At 41.4% G+C, this 16361-nt stretch overlaps 2 protein-coding genes across 12 annotated transcripts in view; one reads left to right on the top strand and one right to left on the bottom strand.

Moving 5' to 3' along the window:
* Fbxo15 (F-box protein 15) overlaps positions 1-16361 on the top strand; it is an 80357-nt gene that overhangs the window by 26377 nt on the left and 37619 nt on the right. The window contains exons 1-2 of one of the 11 annotated variants that reach the window (XM_050120282.1): positions 12254-12382; positions 12725-12927. The exons of 5 other annotated variants lie outside the window; for them this stretch is intronic. Coding sequence is in view for 4 of the 6 variants with exons in the window: in XM_050120277.1 (XP_049976234.1) it covers positions 12255-12382 (128 nt within the window). In the remaining 2 variants the exon portion in view is untranslated. Of the gene's footprint in view, positions 1-11809; positions 12383-12640; positions 12928-16361 lie in introns of those variants that run through there. 5 more of the 11 variants (XM_050120281.1, XM_050120277.1, XM_050120275.1 and 2 more) reach the window with 5 other exon arrangements.
* Timm21 (translocase of inner mitochondrial membrane 21) lies at positions 3136-11651 on the bottom strand. Its single transcript, XM_050120287.1, has 6 exons — positions 11118-11651; positions 8864-8926; positions 8681-8778; positions 3816-3889; positions 3628-3733; positions 3136-3528 (listed from the first exon to the last, which is right to left on the bottom strand). The coding sequence occupies exons 1-6, from the start codon at positions 11407-11409 to the stop codon at positions 3430-3432; spliced, it is 732 nt and encodes a 243-aa protein (XP_049976244.1). The 5' UTR covers positions 11410-11651; the 3' UTR covers positions 3136-3429.

Below are 16361 nucleotides of genomic sequence, written 5' to 3'. Positions count from 1 at the left end.
GTGTTAATATAAATAGGCTTTCTATTGCTTAACCAGATAAACCTCTCAGATGCCAAGGTAATATCTGGCATCAGTACATGTTAACTATCTTACGATGTATCTGATTTTCTGTTCATTGTCTGAAACAGTTTATCGCAAATCTCACAAAGAAGGGAGAGTACAGAGCATGAGGAGAGAGGGGAAGAGAAGAGAGAAGGGGCATTTTATACTCTCTCTCAAGGTTATTACAACTAGGGCTGCAAACTGGAGAAACACTGACTATTCCCACTGCAGGCTGGGTGAGCACTTTGGAAATGGGGTGTCAGTGGAAGATGGGGCAGAGTACCTCAGCAAATCTTCCGTCTTAAGGGCAAGTTGAACTATACTTTTAATCTATGCTACTCATAGAAAACTGTTGGTGCATCATTATCTTAAAATTTCTATTGCTGTGAAGAGACATGGTGACCGTGGCAGCTCCTATAAAGGAAAACATTTAATTACTGTTGGCTTGCAGTTCAGAGGTTCATCCCATTATCATCATGATTGGGAGCATGGCGGCATGCTGGCAGACATGGTGCTGGACAAGTAGTTAAGAGTTCTAAATCTGGATCCTGAGGCAGCAGGAAGAGAAAGAGAGACACTGGACTTAGCTACTTGTCCGGCACCTCAAAGCTGATCCCCAGGGACATGCTTTCTCCATCAGAAACATTTACTCCAACAAAGCCATACTTCCTAACAGCTCTTCTCCCTGAGCCACCACCATCATATATCACACGATGAGAAGCAAAGTGGGACCAGGAGGACAGTCAAGACAGCCCACAGGGAGATGAACGGCGGATGTACTCACTTGATACATATACAGCCCTACAGGGTTTTTAAGACACCATCTTTCTGTGTAGCCCCATATATCCTGGAAATCAATATTTAGACCACCTGGCTTGGAACTTAGATTTAGCATAGACAAAAAGTATAGTTCAACTTTCCTGTAAGATGGAAGGTTTGCTGAGGTACTCTGCCCCTTCTTTCCAAGGTTTGGCTTTTATGAATGCTGCCTCTGTCTACCAAGTTTTGGCTTTTTTGTCTCTACTCTGATTGTAGCTTAGCTGCACAGCTACCCCATTCCCAGTGCAGTCAAATACATTTCTTTCCAAATCATAAAACCATTTTATTTAAAAGTAAATAAGACATTTCTATTAAACGGGAACAGAATATAGGAGCTCTAGTCAGTAAATGGAACCAGAGTCTACTGGGTAGTTCAAATAACTATTTGGTCTGATGTATTTCTTCCCTGGAATCTCGTTTGCTGTAGTACAGACTAAGTGACCTCAAAGGATGGTTATTCCTCATTCCACTATGGCTGCTGAGACTGTCTCTCTAGAGATGGGTGTTTCCTTCCACCATTTCTTCTCCTAGTATTGTTTCAACTTTCTAGAGACATTCGAGTTGTACTGTTTGGGCTATTCATTTCTCTTACTCAGGCAGACTTAATTTTGGGAAGGGCAAGACTACATACACTTTTGCGGTCTTCTATTTTTTATGCCTAGAATATTCATATCTCAGCTGCATCTTCAGCCACCCTTTGAACAATACAGTATCTAGATACTAGAATCATAAGCATCTCTAGTTTGGATGTTGTGCATGCCTGGGTGCTGGCTCTCGCTGGAGCAGCTCTGAATGATCTCCTCTGCCCTAAAGATGCCCTGTGAGGTAGATTTTACATCGAGCATAAGACGAGGGAGTGAAATGTGGAGAAGAAACACTAGAGGATTTGAAAATTGGGCAGGCCTGGGTTCAAATACCTATTCTAAAGTCTTACTGGGGGTGACCTACTGCTGCAGGTGTGGCTCCCCAAGAAGTATGTCCACACTGCAATATCTGGTGATGTAGGAGGGTCGGTCATCTTTCTATGTGTTACTTTCATTGGTTAATAAAGAAACTGCCTTGGTCCTTTGATAGGACAGAAAGTCGTTTAAGTTAAAAAAAAATCAGGTAACTAAAGCAAGGAGATAAACTAAGTTGGACAGATGGGTACTTCCTCTCCTAAATAAGTTAATTATCTCAAGAACACATCTAAAATCCCTCACCACCCATTCCAAAGACGGAAGAAACACAGGCCAGGAAACCCTCCTGAGGATAAAAAGGTTCCTATACCTGTCTAGTGCACAGAACACTTGTTTATATAATCAAGACTTCCAAGAGGAGACCCCTTAAAAAAAACACACACCCAGAAAATAGAACAGGCCCTTATTTATTTATTTATTTATTTATTTATTTATTTATTTATTTATTTATTTATTTATTGTTTTGTGTGCTTTGATATATTTGGACAAGCCAAATTAGAGACTTTTCTTATAAAATGTTCTTGCAAGATATGCAAACTTGTAAAATTAGAGTTTTGTTTGAACAAACACTTCAATGGCCCTCCTGTGTGTTCACTCAGTTCCCTTAGGAGTTCCACTCTTGGTTTGGACATGTCAGCCTTACGTTCTGGAAGGCAGGGCTGGATTGTCCAGAGCACATCAGCAGTGCTGGAACCCTTGCTCTGTCTCCCTAAGCACAGGGGGAGGTCTGACAGGTAAGACCCGTGCTGGCTCCTGTGTCTACTAGCGAAGGTGGAGTGATCCATGTGATCCATTCCCCTGCCCGTGGGCTGTGCACTTTCCTCTGTGCTCGGTGCCCTCAGCTCACGAGGGGGACACAGACTGAGGCCCAAGATCATGAGTGTATGCCACCTTCCCACGGTGTGTTTGTTATCTGGTTTTACTACTGTTCTTATATAGTTTCACATGCTTCTAAGTCCCCGTCTCTGGCCTCCATCTTTGGAGACTCTGTCCCTGTGCCCACCAAACCAAACCTTGACCCCTCCCCCAGTCTATTTAATTGCTCCCCGGACCCTCCCTCCACAGCGGTCACATTTGGGGCTTCCTGGTTTCCCTCAGGGCCACCCAAGAGTGCAGAAATCCCATTATACCTGGACCTCCTTTAATTTGGCTTGATTGGGATTTTTGCATCAGCAGAGAGCTTGCATTAGGAAAAGTTCCTAACAATGCTTATCTCAATCAGATTCTAAAGTATATGAAAATGCTTTTGACAACTTTCTGTTAGTTTCATGTTTATTTTTAAGGCTGTAGAAAAAAACCATACAATACTGAAAAACATAAAATACTGGCACTTTTATTGATGTGGTGTATAAATTTCAGTAACAAAATTTTCTCATGAACATAGAGCTGAAATACTGTCATGATTGGCAATTTGATATGATACTGTAAAATTTGCTACATTTCACGATTTTCACAAGAAAAAATCTGAGTCTGGTTTGTCCAAACTCATGAATTCTCACTTTCTGCATGACATACTTTTTATTCTTATTTTTCTGAACAGATTCTGAGTTGTGAAGAGCACAGTGTGATGAACCCCTTTATCCCTGCAGAAGGCAGTGGCTTGATTCTTCTAACTCTCTTGGGAACGGTTATCTTCAATGATAATAGATCTCATGGGAGTCACGTTCACAAATACGTATCGAAATTCAAATTGGCCACTCTGTGGGTTCTGAAAAACACGCACAAGTTATTACCCTCCCCAGAGCTTCGGCAGCACTATGGTCAGAGCCATGTACCCACCGTACCCCATGACCCGAGACGGGCGTACCTCTTCCACTTCTGCATGCACGGTCCCTTGCCTCCCTGGTTCAGAGCCCTCAATGTAGAATTTCACACGGATGCGCTTTAGCCCGTTTTTTACGTATTCAACAAAACTGTCAAGAAAATATAAAGATGCCATCCAAGTTCCTTTTATTTCAAGTTTATCCTAGAGTTCTTCCAAGGACACTGTATTACCTGACATGCTGTCTCCGCCCACGTCTTGACATTTCCCCGTAGCCTTTCAGAGGCTCGCCAAACACGCTGATCACCTGCAGAACAGAGACCATGCTTCTTAGTGTGACTCTTTCCATGGCTCCTATATAACAATTAGTTTCTGAAAATCAAGTGATGCATTATTTGTTTGCACATTCCAAGTGATTTTACAAAAAAAAAAAAATCAGCATGGTGAAGCCCCTTTACAAAAATGTGTAAAATTATATTGTAAATAAGGAAATATCTCATGCACAGGGACAGAAATGGGCCACTCTGTTGTAGCTTGAGAATGATACAGGCTGAGGGGAACCTGTCCCCTCTCCTTACAAAAACAAAACCAAAGTATTGAAATATTTCTCTACTAACACTCACTTTGGAATATAAAATGGACAGGCATTTGAAATGAAATTATTAGGTGTCAAGTATTAAGGGCTGTGAGGTAAAAATGAAATTTTAGAGCTCTAATCACAGTGAGGAAAAAGTATCAATGATGCTGCTAGAATGAACGTGCAAATCTTTTCTTCCCAATGCGAAAATTTACTTGGTGTAGAAAGTTTGCATTGAGTTTTCAAAGCAAAAACAACACAAATAGAGTATCAGATGATGCAAGCATACATGAAAAGGAAGGTGTAATTAGTACCAGACACCTAACACCTCTGTAGCATGAACAATATAAAACCAGAGACAGATACTGGGGTTCAAGCAGAAAACCAGAAAAGCAAAGCAGCCAACTAACAGAGAGGCCTTTAAACTCTACCAAATATTCAGACTGAATGGGCACGATCCTGTCTCCACGAATCCTCAGACTCCACTAGAACTCCAGCGAGTTCCTGCCTCTTTCCACTTATATTCTCCTCTCTACCCAGCCATATTGCTCCTGTTTCCACCTCGGTAGTGCTGGGATTAAAGGTGTGTGACATGACTCCCAAACACTGGGATTAAAGGTGTCAGCCATTATCACTGGATCTGTTTCTGGGTCAATCTTGTGTAGCCCAAGGGTAGCCTTATCTCCCAGAGATCCCTCAGCCTTGTCTCTAGAGGTCTGAGATTAAAGGTGTGTGCCACCACTCCCCGGCCTCTAGTGGCTTAGCTTTGCATTCTGATCTTCAGGCAAGCTTTATTTATTAAAATACAAATAAAATTATCAGCACATTTCCCTTTTTTGTCTAAAATAAAAAAGGCTATAACTAATATAAAACTATATATAAAAATACAATAACCATATACAACATATACAGGCAATAAGTATCAACAATGTCTAGTCCATTAGCATTTGACAAGTTCAGAGAAATCACTCCATTTCTATCCTATCTTGGTGAGTCCAAAGTCTTGTACCTAATTTACTTTCTATCACAAAACTTGCTTTCTGCATCTGGTAAACAAGGAAAACTATAAAGATCTTGTCTTCAACTCCCTTAGAGACCCAAGAAGGAAATACTATCTGAGTAAGCAGGAAGTGTAAGCAAGCAACTTCCAAAAAGTATGAGTAATGACGAAACAGCTGGTTGCTTGGACAGTCACTTATGATTTCTCTACAATGTTGGGGCATCCATTTTCACCCTATAGGACTAGTACATATGACAGACTTTTCTGTGAAGCAGGATATTCTGAAGGGCTCCCTTTCTTGTCTTGATGATGTTTGGCAATCAATTTTTTTTTGGTCTTGCTTGTCCAATTACAACAGCATACTATCAGCAGTCAAGGAAAGGGCATTTTCTTGCCCAGTGGCTTACTTTTGCCACAAAGAAAATAAACTTCTTGTGGAGTTTCTTTGATGCCCATCATCTTCTCTGAAGTAGATTGGTGCTGCCAGCAGACATGTCTCATTGTCAAAAAAGATAAAAAAGAGTCTGGTATTAAAATATATTAAATGCCATATTCTATAGATCTCTGAAGTGTTTGAAGATGATCTATTTAGACATATTTATATATTATATACATTATATTATATTTATATATGTTTGACCTGAAAACACACCTACTGTGAGTATAATTTAGAGTGTAATAAAAGACTAACTACTAACCTGCATTTTCTTATTACTCTAAACAGATGGTAATAATAACTTCCAAGAACTAGAAATTTGCATTACATTGTTAAATAAGCTGTTTAGGTACAATACCATGAACAAGATTAGAAACATATGTATGGTATGTTTCAACAAAATTAATCTCAAATTTGTATACCATATGCAAAAGTCTAAGGTAAAAATTTTAAAACTAGTAGTTGCTTTTAAAAAGTATAGATTCAATAATCTACCTTTTAACTTATCATATCNTACCATTATTCCCTCCTTTTTCCAAATTTATATAAAACTGACATCATAAGTCCTTTAAATAGTCAACTATCCTCCTGGCCATAACAAACAACAATGGGTAACCAATCTCCCTAAACAATGACAAATATCCATTATCTTCTGAATAACCAAAAACCAAATCCCCACCTCTTGGTAATGCAGGCATCGTATTCTTAAATTTACTCCCTGCTGTCTGGGAAGGATGGTATCTTTAGGGAATCCTGAAAAGAAAAATTTGGGTTAATTGTCAAGTCCTGGGAGAGGCAGCTGTATCATTTGTTGTTCAGTCTCTGCCTAATGGGAAAGTGCAGGGCTTGTCTCAAGTCCTGGCTAGAGCAGTCTGTGAGACTGGATCATCTCAGCTAGCCACCTCAAAATTGTTCCCAACAGTTTGTAGTTCCAAAGCTGATCTTCAGTGGTATTTTTATCTTAGTGGTGTTATCATAGTCCTAGAAGAATCATCACTGTGGGGTCCCATCCTCTTTTTGGAGACTTCTAAGGTCACTGTTAGGCATGCTCATGGTTCACTGCAAAAATCTGATAGAAACTCAAGCTCAAACCATGTGTAGGAAGGTAGATGAAACCTGTTTCTAGAATTAGTACTCCATATGAATAACAATATCATGACAAAATGTTTAGAATATAAAACATGAATTAATCTTATAAAATTTATACCTTAAGAAAAGTCAATATAAAACCAAAGGATTGTGAGATTAGTGGCAATAAAGTAGTCCTTAAGTATTTGTTTTTCTTTGTCCCATATCAGGTGGCTCTTCTTACACGAAACAGAGATTTTGGATTACTTTAATAAGCATGCTCGAGTTTAGAGAAGAGCGTCCCATTCCAACTCCAAAGTCAGCTTTCATCTTTAATTAAGATGGGATTACAAAAGACCATTTGCATTGCATGTCTGTAGAAAATAGCAAACAAATATTTGGGAAGACTTATGAAATTTTATACTGTTGGGAATATGATATACTAATAGGCCAATTTACTATTTCTCTAGGGATATTTTCTTCTGGATGATTTGTCCTTTTTCTTCATATACCTCACTTGTGCTCTTCAGATTCCTTAGCTAGATAACTTTATTCTTCTGAAAAGACAGAAACAAAACCCTTCCCCAACCCTAATTTTGGGGAGGTTAATATGTGATCAAATAAAAAGCATTTCTTGGTTTTATAGGTTAGTTTAGATTAAACAGTCATACTGTTTGATAAACTATCATCTCTTCTAATTAAGAGATTATTATTGATAATACTATATGATCAATATTATCATATTACAAATAATATGGTAATTAATTATTATTATTATCCCTTGTTCAAATAAAATTTTTTTATCAATTTTGATGCTACTCATAGCTTTTCTTCTCTTGTGGAAACAAAATCAAAACCCCTTTCCCAATATAACACATGTCCTGGCTTCCATTCTGAAGTCAGTACATCTTTAATGTATCTAGGCTAATTTTGCAGTTTTTATGCTATCCAATGTCTCTCTGAAGCTGTTGCTCCTTTCTCATTAGCATTTAAAAAATTCAAAGTTAATAAAGTGTTAGGCAATCTATTTCTGGGGGCCTTTATTATCCCTTTCTGTTTATTTAACACATCCTTTAGAGTTTGATCTTTCTATAACTGCCTGTCCTGTAGGATTATTTGGTAGATCTGTAATATGTTTTATATTATATAAGCAAGAAACCATTTCATTTTCTTAGAGACATATGCTGAAGCATGGTCTGTCTTTATTTGTGCTGGTATACTCATGATGGCCATAACTTCTAGCAAATGTGTGATTACTGAATCAGCCTTTTCCAAACTTGAAGCAGTTGCCCATTGAAAACCTGAATATGTATCAATGGTGTAGTGCACAGATTTTAGTTTTCCAAATTCTACAAAATAAACACATCCATCTGCCACATTTCATTCTCGTGGCTACACTTCTTCTCAGTCTTCCCCTCTGTGGTTGAGGACACAAAAGGAAAAATGCCACAGACCACCAGCTTCTGAAGCATCCACCCTGAGGCAGACCAGAGGCATTTAACACCCATGAAGAACTGACAATGATCACTGGCACAGCTGGGAGGAAAACATACGCAGTGAGCTCTGAGTGCCAGGGCCAAAGTGAATCAGTGCACGATGACCTAACAACATACAGACAACCCAAGCAGCCCATTGTATGATGTCACCGCTGCAGACGTGATGCATTCCTGCTCCCCAACATGTAGAAGGAGCTGAGGGCAGGCGTTGCTGCCACCCAGCTCCCGGCCACCTGGCTAGCTTATGCTCCGAAATAACAACACACAAACTGTATTTATATAAACACTGCCTGGCCCATTATATCTAGCCTCTTCTTGGCTAACTCTCATTTCTTGCTTAACCCATTTCTAATCATCGCATCTGACCTCACTTCCCTTCTTCCCAGCATTCTGTTCTGTCTACTCCACCCACCTATGTTCTGACCTATCAGGCCAAGCAGTTTTCTTTATTAATTAATCAATGAAACAACAGATATAAAGACCCTTCTACATCACCAACACCTTCTCATCAGGGAACTAACCTCAGGATGTGCTCTGCATTTTCCTAAGGCTTTCCCATAGATGATATTAGGACTGGATGAAGAAAACAGTTCTTTGAAAACTGTATATAACAAGGCACCTGAAAAAGCAGAGAGAAAGGTGAAGCACAGCCACGGGGTGAGAGGCTGGGGAAAGGTATCCAGGCACTTGCTGGGCTTTGCGACCTGTAATGCTGACACCGAAGAACACCACCATCAAGTAGCTGAAGTCTCTTCCGGCTTCTTTCACTGCAAAGAAAAATGTTGAAAGGTTACAGGTGTGTCTACAGTACCCTGGCCCCTGGGGACCTGATTGTTCCTAGCAGGTAGCATGTGGTGGTCAGGCCCAATGGAACATTCTCAGCACCTGATCTCAATGCTCCTGAGCTTTAGTGTTTCAAAAGAATTCCCTCATCCAAGCACTAACCAAGCCTAGTCCTGCTTAGCTTCCAAGAGCAGAAGAGAATGGGCTGTTCAGTGTGGCATGGCTGTACACACGGCCGAGCAATCTGTGCACTTCTTTCACTGAGTAGCATAATGTTGGTACTGTTTTCTTTCTAGTGGCATAAAACCCTTATCAGTCTCCAGAGTGAGAACGGCCACAGATAGGCAACATGGACAGAAGTCAACCCTGTCGGGATCAAGGTTCAATCAACCCAAAGACAAGGGAACAGAGGGATCCAAATGGAAGCAACTTTTCACAGTACTACCTCACAGGTCCCCACCGACTGGTGCATAAAGTTAGTGAATGGAAATTGGAATTGGAAGGTAGTTGGCCAGGATGGTCCATGAATCAAATAAACCTACAGAGACTGTTCTTATTTTTCTGTACTAAGTAAGAACATGTGGGGGGCTAAAGATAATTAATCAAGATATATTATGTATATAGACACATTATTTACATAAGTGCATGTTATGTGTGAAAAGCTACATCATCACAGTGTACTTTTTCACGGATGCTGAGAACATTTACATCTTTGGTACACTTATAGGTTAGTATAGTCATATTAGGAACCCAGTTTTCTCTGCTTCAGTCCTTAAAAAATGAGGAAATCAAAAATTTAACAGGTGGTATTTTTCCTGCACTTTTCCCCATATGTACAGTAAAATACTATAATAAAACCACTCATTTAAAGGTAGTATTTACTGTAGTGTATTTGGGTTTTAGTACTGGTTGTTAACCTGAACTGTGTTCAGGTGGCCGGAGAGATGGCTCAGAGGTTGAGAGTATTTGCTGCTCTTGCCGACAACTGCAGTTCAGTTCCCAGCACCCACATCTGGTGGCTCACACTTGCCTGTAACTCCAGGTTCAGAGGATCTGACAACCTTTCCTGGCTTCCATGTTTGCCTACATTAATGTACACACACACACACACACACACACACACACACACACACACACACACACACAGAAAACCTTTAAAAAAAAAAGAAAAGAAAATAGAAATATTGCATCTTGCCAGGCAGTGGTGGCACATGCCTTTAATTCCAGCACTCGGGAGGCAGAGGCAGGCAAATCTCTGTGAGGTCGAGGCCAGCTTGGTCTACATGAGTTCCAGGACAGCTCCAAAGATACAGAGAAACCCTGTCTTGAAAAAAAAAGTAGAGAAAAAGATATATTGCATTGCATCTACTAAAATTTATATAATTCATGGGATTGATTTCAACAGTAATTGCTTCGCAAACCCAGTCTCTTTACTAGGCTCAGTGGCTGAGTTCTGCAATGACAATCTCTATTCCATTACCCATAATGTCATAAACTACATGTCAACAGACACCACCATGCAAGGCCCCAAGTTGGCAACACAACAGTTAGACTAAGACATAACCATAATTGTTCTTGCTTTCTAAATCAGGTCATTGGCCTGAACAACCCCAAATCCTGTTCCTCCCTACACTCAGTCCTAACAGGAAATTTCTAATCCAAGCACCAAGAGCTCTGTAATATCGACTGTGTGTAAAGCCGTGATTATTACACACATCTGCTAAGTTCTAAAAATTCCTGTTAAATATTACATTGTAGCTTTCTTCATTCTTCTGACTTTTTGACTCAATATTCTCACACAAGACCCTCATTCCTTGTGTTTCTGAAGTCCTCTGTCTCTGTTACTGAATGACAAAACACTTTATTGATTGACAATAATATCTCTTCCTATTTATCCACACACTTATTATTCACAGTGCAATAACTATACCAAATACAAGATCAATTTTCAAAACATTTATAAAGTTGTGAAAACTGCGGTCGACACTGTTTGGTTGTAAACTATATGTTCAACAGTTCTTTTTAATTATTTTAATCTGGATAATTCCCCTATCCCATCTTTAGACGTGAACTAGGTATGAAAAGATATTTGGCAGGTTAGCTGGGGAGGCAGATCTTCATTGAAGTAGTATCTATCTGTATGTATGTATGTACGTACGTATACACTCTATTTACCTTTCTGAGACATTGAGAGGCCGGTTTCCCCGCTCTGATTTCCGTGAACAGACACTTGCTTGCTGCTGTCCTCTTTCGTTTTCTGGGGGTCTGGTCCTTGGGTCCAGGTTTTCCGGGTGAACCCAAGCTCGGTTCTAGGATGCACCGTTTTCTTCTGCTCGAGCAGCCCCCACCTCAAAGGCTGAGTCTTCAAGAAAGCTTTCGTGTGCATAAAGTGTGGCAGCAACTGCCCGCCCAAACACCCGGGCAGCTTCTCCATATGCTGCACAACTCGTAGAAAAGCACAAAGCATGTTCACAAAAACCGCGGGGCTTCGGGACTGCAACTTCTAAAGCTTAGTAATCCACACACTCAACTGAACGAGACATGAAATCCAGTCATTCACATTCCGCAGTGGGTTAGGCGGATATCAAGATGAAAAATCTCCGAGAGGTTACGCACGCCTTTCAGTCCTTTTTTCTTTTTCCCTCTCAGGAATTAAAACGCCCTATTTACCTTACTATTCACATCTTGCCCGCCATGCTTTCGCAAAGCAGCCTGGGAAACCCCATGAGCCCTGGGAATCGCAGTTTAAGGACTTCACTTTTTCCTGTGTAACCAGAGAAGGGAAGGCAGGAGGGACTACATGTCCCACAATGCACGGAGAAAGCCTCAGTCCAGGAGGTACTCCCAGACGCCTCTGCGCGGATGCCTGTGCTTGAGCTCAGTGTCCTTACGGCAGGCAGAGACGGGGATGTTAACATCTGCTTATTTTTTTCTGGAACTTGCAGATTCCGACGGGGTTGTGAATTGAGTCTTCTCATGGCCTCTCTACAGAGGACTGTCAACTGAGAAGTCCGTGTCATGGGTTTGCCATAATTATGAGAAAGTGACAATTTCAGCATGTCCGTTTGCTCTCTACAAATCAGCTGACAAACGTAGGTGAACAGGGCCACAGGCCAATGGCCCCGCGCTGTGACCGGCGAACCCTCATCGGCATGACGGGGGCGGCTAAACGCCGACCCGGAAGCGCCCGGACGCCGTTCGGGACGCAAAGGCGGAGCTGTCCATAGGGAAACTCGACCCACGTCCGCGCGAGCCTGGCCGCCCTCGTGCGCACGCGCGAGGGGCGGTGCCTCGCTTAGGCACTGTGTCTCCATGGCGACCGGACGCGGCAGGATGCCGCGGTCGGGAGGTTTCGGACCTCAGGCGCTGCGCGGGTCCCTGCACGGTGATGGCCCTGCCCGGGACAGCGCGGGGGCGGCCGCGGGGTGCTCCGCGTACAGGTGATGCTCGGGGCACGTGGGTGGTTCTCCCTTCGGAATCCCATCCAGAATATTTTCATTGGTCCCATTCTGGCATGTGACTGCTGTTTCTTGTTTTAATTTTTTTTAACGCGGGAAACAGTAAGAACGACAAAAGGAAACCTCTCCATCCTGGAAACTTAGGGTACCTCAAGTTAGGACACAAGTAGAGGTGCTTTCTAAGGAGGTAACAGGTATTACTAAGCCTTCCATCCGTTCATTGGTTTGCCCCGTGCTTAGGCTCTGTGGTGACTTCCAACACCTGGAAGCCTGCGGCAGCGCACGTGCGAAGACAGGTGAAGACCTGCGTTTTATCGATTTCAGAATGAGAATCAGCGTTTTCTATGGCCCTGAAACATGGAGTAGAATGGATCCATCGAAACCCAGTGCTAAGGAGGTGTTTCTTGCCATCGGGACGGTCTCGAGGCTTTCCTTGGCGTTTTTGTGCACCTCTCCCACCAAGCCAAGAGGTTTTCTAGACGGCCACATCTTGTTATGCAGCCCTGTTGTAGTTTGCTGCGTTTCTAGTAAGTGTACGAGCCTGCACGATGACTGTTCTGTCCTCAAGGTTGGTTTTCTGTTTCTCTCAAGGAGTGCCTCTAAACCAGAGGATGTTCCTTTCTCCTAGTGAGAGAGAACAGTGTTAACACATGGGGGAAAGGCTCTGAAATCTTTATTCACCCAAATAAGTACCTTAGTTAACTTGCTTCCTTGTGGGCTGTTTCTAGCACTGTACCATCACTCCAGTTAGATCACTGGGGAAGGATGATGCTAAGAATTTGCTTTTCTTCTGAGAAAGGATCTCTCTATGTAGCCCTAGCTGTCCCGACTCACTGAGAGCCGCCTGCCTCCACCTCCCAAGTGCTGGGATTAGAAATGTGTGCCCCCACGCCTGGCAAGTATTTACATCTTGAGGATTTTCATTTTATTCCTGAGGCTTCTTGATGTATAGAGGCAGCAGTCGAGTGCATGCTTCTGAAGCACCCAGGTATCCGTGTAGGCACAAACAACCTGCCAATGGCTTATGTCAACTACTTAGGTCCCTTGACCCCAACTCCAGGGCCCTGTCCTTTGTCCTTCCTATGTCCCTATGTCGACCATTTCAGAAAGATGGTGTTGTTATAATAGTTCTTGAATGAGTTCTCAAGATGCTGGACAAATCAGGTTTGTGACAGAATGGTGACATTGTTTGCAAAAAGATGAGAAAGACTGGGCCTTTAAGCTGGAAGGTTGGAGTTTAAGTTAATTTTTTTTCTATTCCTCAATTTACTCTTTAATAGTGGTCTGCATGGGTGGGCAGGAAGAATGTTGTCAGAGTCTTTGATTTCTTTTTAAGCTGGGTGAGCCTTCTGATAAAGTACCTCTCATGGTGTGGGAACCTGCTCCCACACCTGCCTGTGAATTTGACTATGCTTTGAGAAGGCAGTTATTAGCCCTGTTGTGGTGCACGCCTTTAATCCCAACACTCTTGAGGCAGAAGCAGCTGGATCTCCAAGTTCAAGATCAGCGTGGTATACAGAGTGAGTTCCAGGATAGCCACAGCTACAACAAGAATTAACATTTATAAATATTATGTACTATAACAAATACAACAGAATGCATGTCAAGTTTAGTTAATTTATATCTAGTCTGACTTATTTCACACTAACAATTTAAAATTATTTTTACAAATGTCTTGCACTTTTCTAAGCTCTCAGGAAAAATGTTCGCTTGAGATGTATTTATTGCTAATCCAATTGTCATTCTCTTCTCTGACCTTTTCTTTGTGCACTTGAAAAATGCCTCCAAACTAAACAGTGGGTTTGACATAGAGCTGCTTGAAGATATGTGTTCAGTTCACCGATTGTTTAGTGGACTGGGCCATTTAGAATGCCAAGTCATTTTCAGGAAGAAATGGAGTTGTGCTTTTCAGTCATGCCAAAATTAAATCGATAAATATTTGAAATGGTAAAAAGAACTCCAAAATGGTTGTCAGGAGAATCTTGGGAATCTAGTCGGAGACTTGGTTGTCTTTTCTATGAAACGAGAGGAAGGGATCTTTTTTGAGTTTGTTTTTTTTTTTTTTTTTTTTGAGAAAGGGTGTGTCTGTATAGCTCAGGCCGTCCTGTAGACCAGGCTGTCCTTGAACCCTCAGAGATCCGCCTGCCTCTGCCTCCAGAGTGCCAGGATCAAAGGATTGCACCAATGTTCAGCAAGGGGGTCTTTTTAAAAGGCAGATAGAAGAAAGCCATTAGAAAGGAGTCGCACTGTTTTAAGAAAAGTATTAAAAACCATGTCTGTAATAAAATACTCTTGCTTTTCTTATAAATATAGGATGCAGTAAGTTTTAAAGCATTTAATACATTTCTTTGTACAGAATATGCCATTAAGATGTATCTGAAGAATAAACTGGTAAATAAGCTGTAGTAAATACTGTAGTCAAAGACAGGCATATCTGTTTGGTATCAGATTAGGGAAAAGCCTTTGGTACCTTTTTCTTTTCTCAATAACTGGTGCCAGGAAGTACCTACCTGCCTAATCATTACTTAATTGTTTAGGGAGAGTGAACAGCTTGATTGTGAGGATGCCATAATACACATTAACTACAGGTTTTGCACACACACTCAGAAAAGAGATAACTGTTCTTTTCATGAGGTTTGCTCAGCAAGTGAATTTAGCCTTGGTGCTCTGAGCTGGACATTTTTTGGGAGAACTATTGGGAGAGCACATTTTCTTGAGTTAAAGCATATTTCCAGAAATGGAATTCTGACTTTAAAAAATGTGTTTAGATGTTAATCTAAATGTGTCTTGGGAACCAGGTTGGTCCTGAAGGTGATTAGGCATTGTTGAATGAGAAGTGGGTAATATGTACTCTATATTGTACCTTAAATAGCACGCAGGGTGTGGGGGTGTATCAGCAACTGATGTGTTTATGTTGTACATTGCTCAAAGAAGTAGCTTCTAGGGATTTCCAAGAAAAATGAAATATTCATTAAGAGCACTCAGCGGGGCTACTTCCTAAAAATGGGATCTGTGGACTGTGACTTCCTGTTGTTTCAGATCTCCTCCAGTCTGCTAGCGAGCATCAGTTGAGGACTTACCCAATTCAGACTTGTTTTAGGAACTTTGAAAGACTATATTTATGTCATCATATCTAAAAAGCTGTTAGTTATAAGATGCATTGTTTTATGTATCTCTAAAAAGATAGCCAATTAAAATATAATTTATTGACTATAAGGTGTTAAAATGTGGGAAACTTTAGTATAGAGGGACTTCTCTGCCTAACTGAAGATGTTAAACCAAAGGTTAACTAAAGGATAGTCAATGCTATCCTTAGAAACTGCTTTGAAGATCAACAAAGTTGTAGGTTGCCTTGACAGATCTAGCTCACAGGTAGGAAGTTATAAAAAATCTATGGATTCTACCTTCAGTAGGTTTCTGTTATATTATTGAAAGTGGCCTCTGAATATATCTGTTTTAGATAGATTTAATTGTATGCTTGGCACAGCCCAAAACTACCTGAGAAGGGAATCTCAGTTGGGAACTGCCCAGATCAGATTGGCCTCAGGGCATGGCTGTGAGTGATTGTGTTGTTAATGATGGAGGAGGGCCAGCCCACTGTGGGCATCACCATTCATTGGGCACATATGATCCTGGGGTATAGAAAGCCAGTTAAGCTGAGCTTGTGAGTGAGCTCCCAGCATCAGTGCTCATGGGTTGTGCTTCTCAAGCTCCTCTAAGTTCCTTGGTCATACTGATGGACTATAGCCTGTAACGTGCCCTTTTCTCCTCTAAATTGTTTCCGGGTTAGAGCATTTGTGAAATGAAACAGGACAGCATGTTTCTCCTTTTCCCTTTGTTCCCCTCCATCCATTCGGGGATGCCCTGATGACGGGCTGTCTGTCTGTAATGAACACCAGTACTGCACTGTAAAGTGCAGATATTAGCTTTATTAACTTACCACACACTTGATTTGGCCCCT

Source organism: Alexandromys fortis, unplaced genomic scaffold (genome assembly GCF_014885135.2).
Source record: "Alexandromys fortis isolate MF-2015 unplaced genomic scaffold, M_Fortis_MF-2015_v1.1 scaffold_179, whole genome shotgun sequence".
Lineage (NCBI taxonomy): Eukaryota > Metazoa > Chordata > Mammalia > Rodentia > Cricetidae > Alexandromys > Alexandromys fortis.
This window is presented reverse-complemented; position numbering and strand designations above follow the sequence as displayed.

Excerpts from the sequence above, each read along its gene's own strand:
- Timm21 (XM_050120287.1), bottom strand. The coding sequence starts at position 11,409 with ATGCTTTGTGCTTTTCTACGAGTTGTGCAGCATATGGAGAAGCTGCCC. Across the intron at positions 8,927-11,117 it reads CCTCTCAATGTCTCAGAAAG|TGAAAGAAGCCGGAAGAGAC; the intron begins GTAAATAGAGTG and ends TTTTCTTTGCAG. Across the intron at positions 3,734-3,815 it reads GGGCGGAGACAGCATGTCAG|TTTTGTTGAATACGTAAAAA; the intron begins GTAATACAGTGT and ends TTTTCTTGACAG.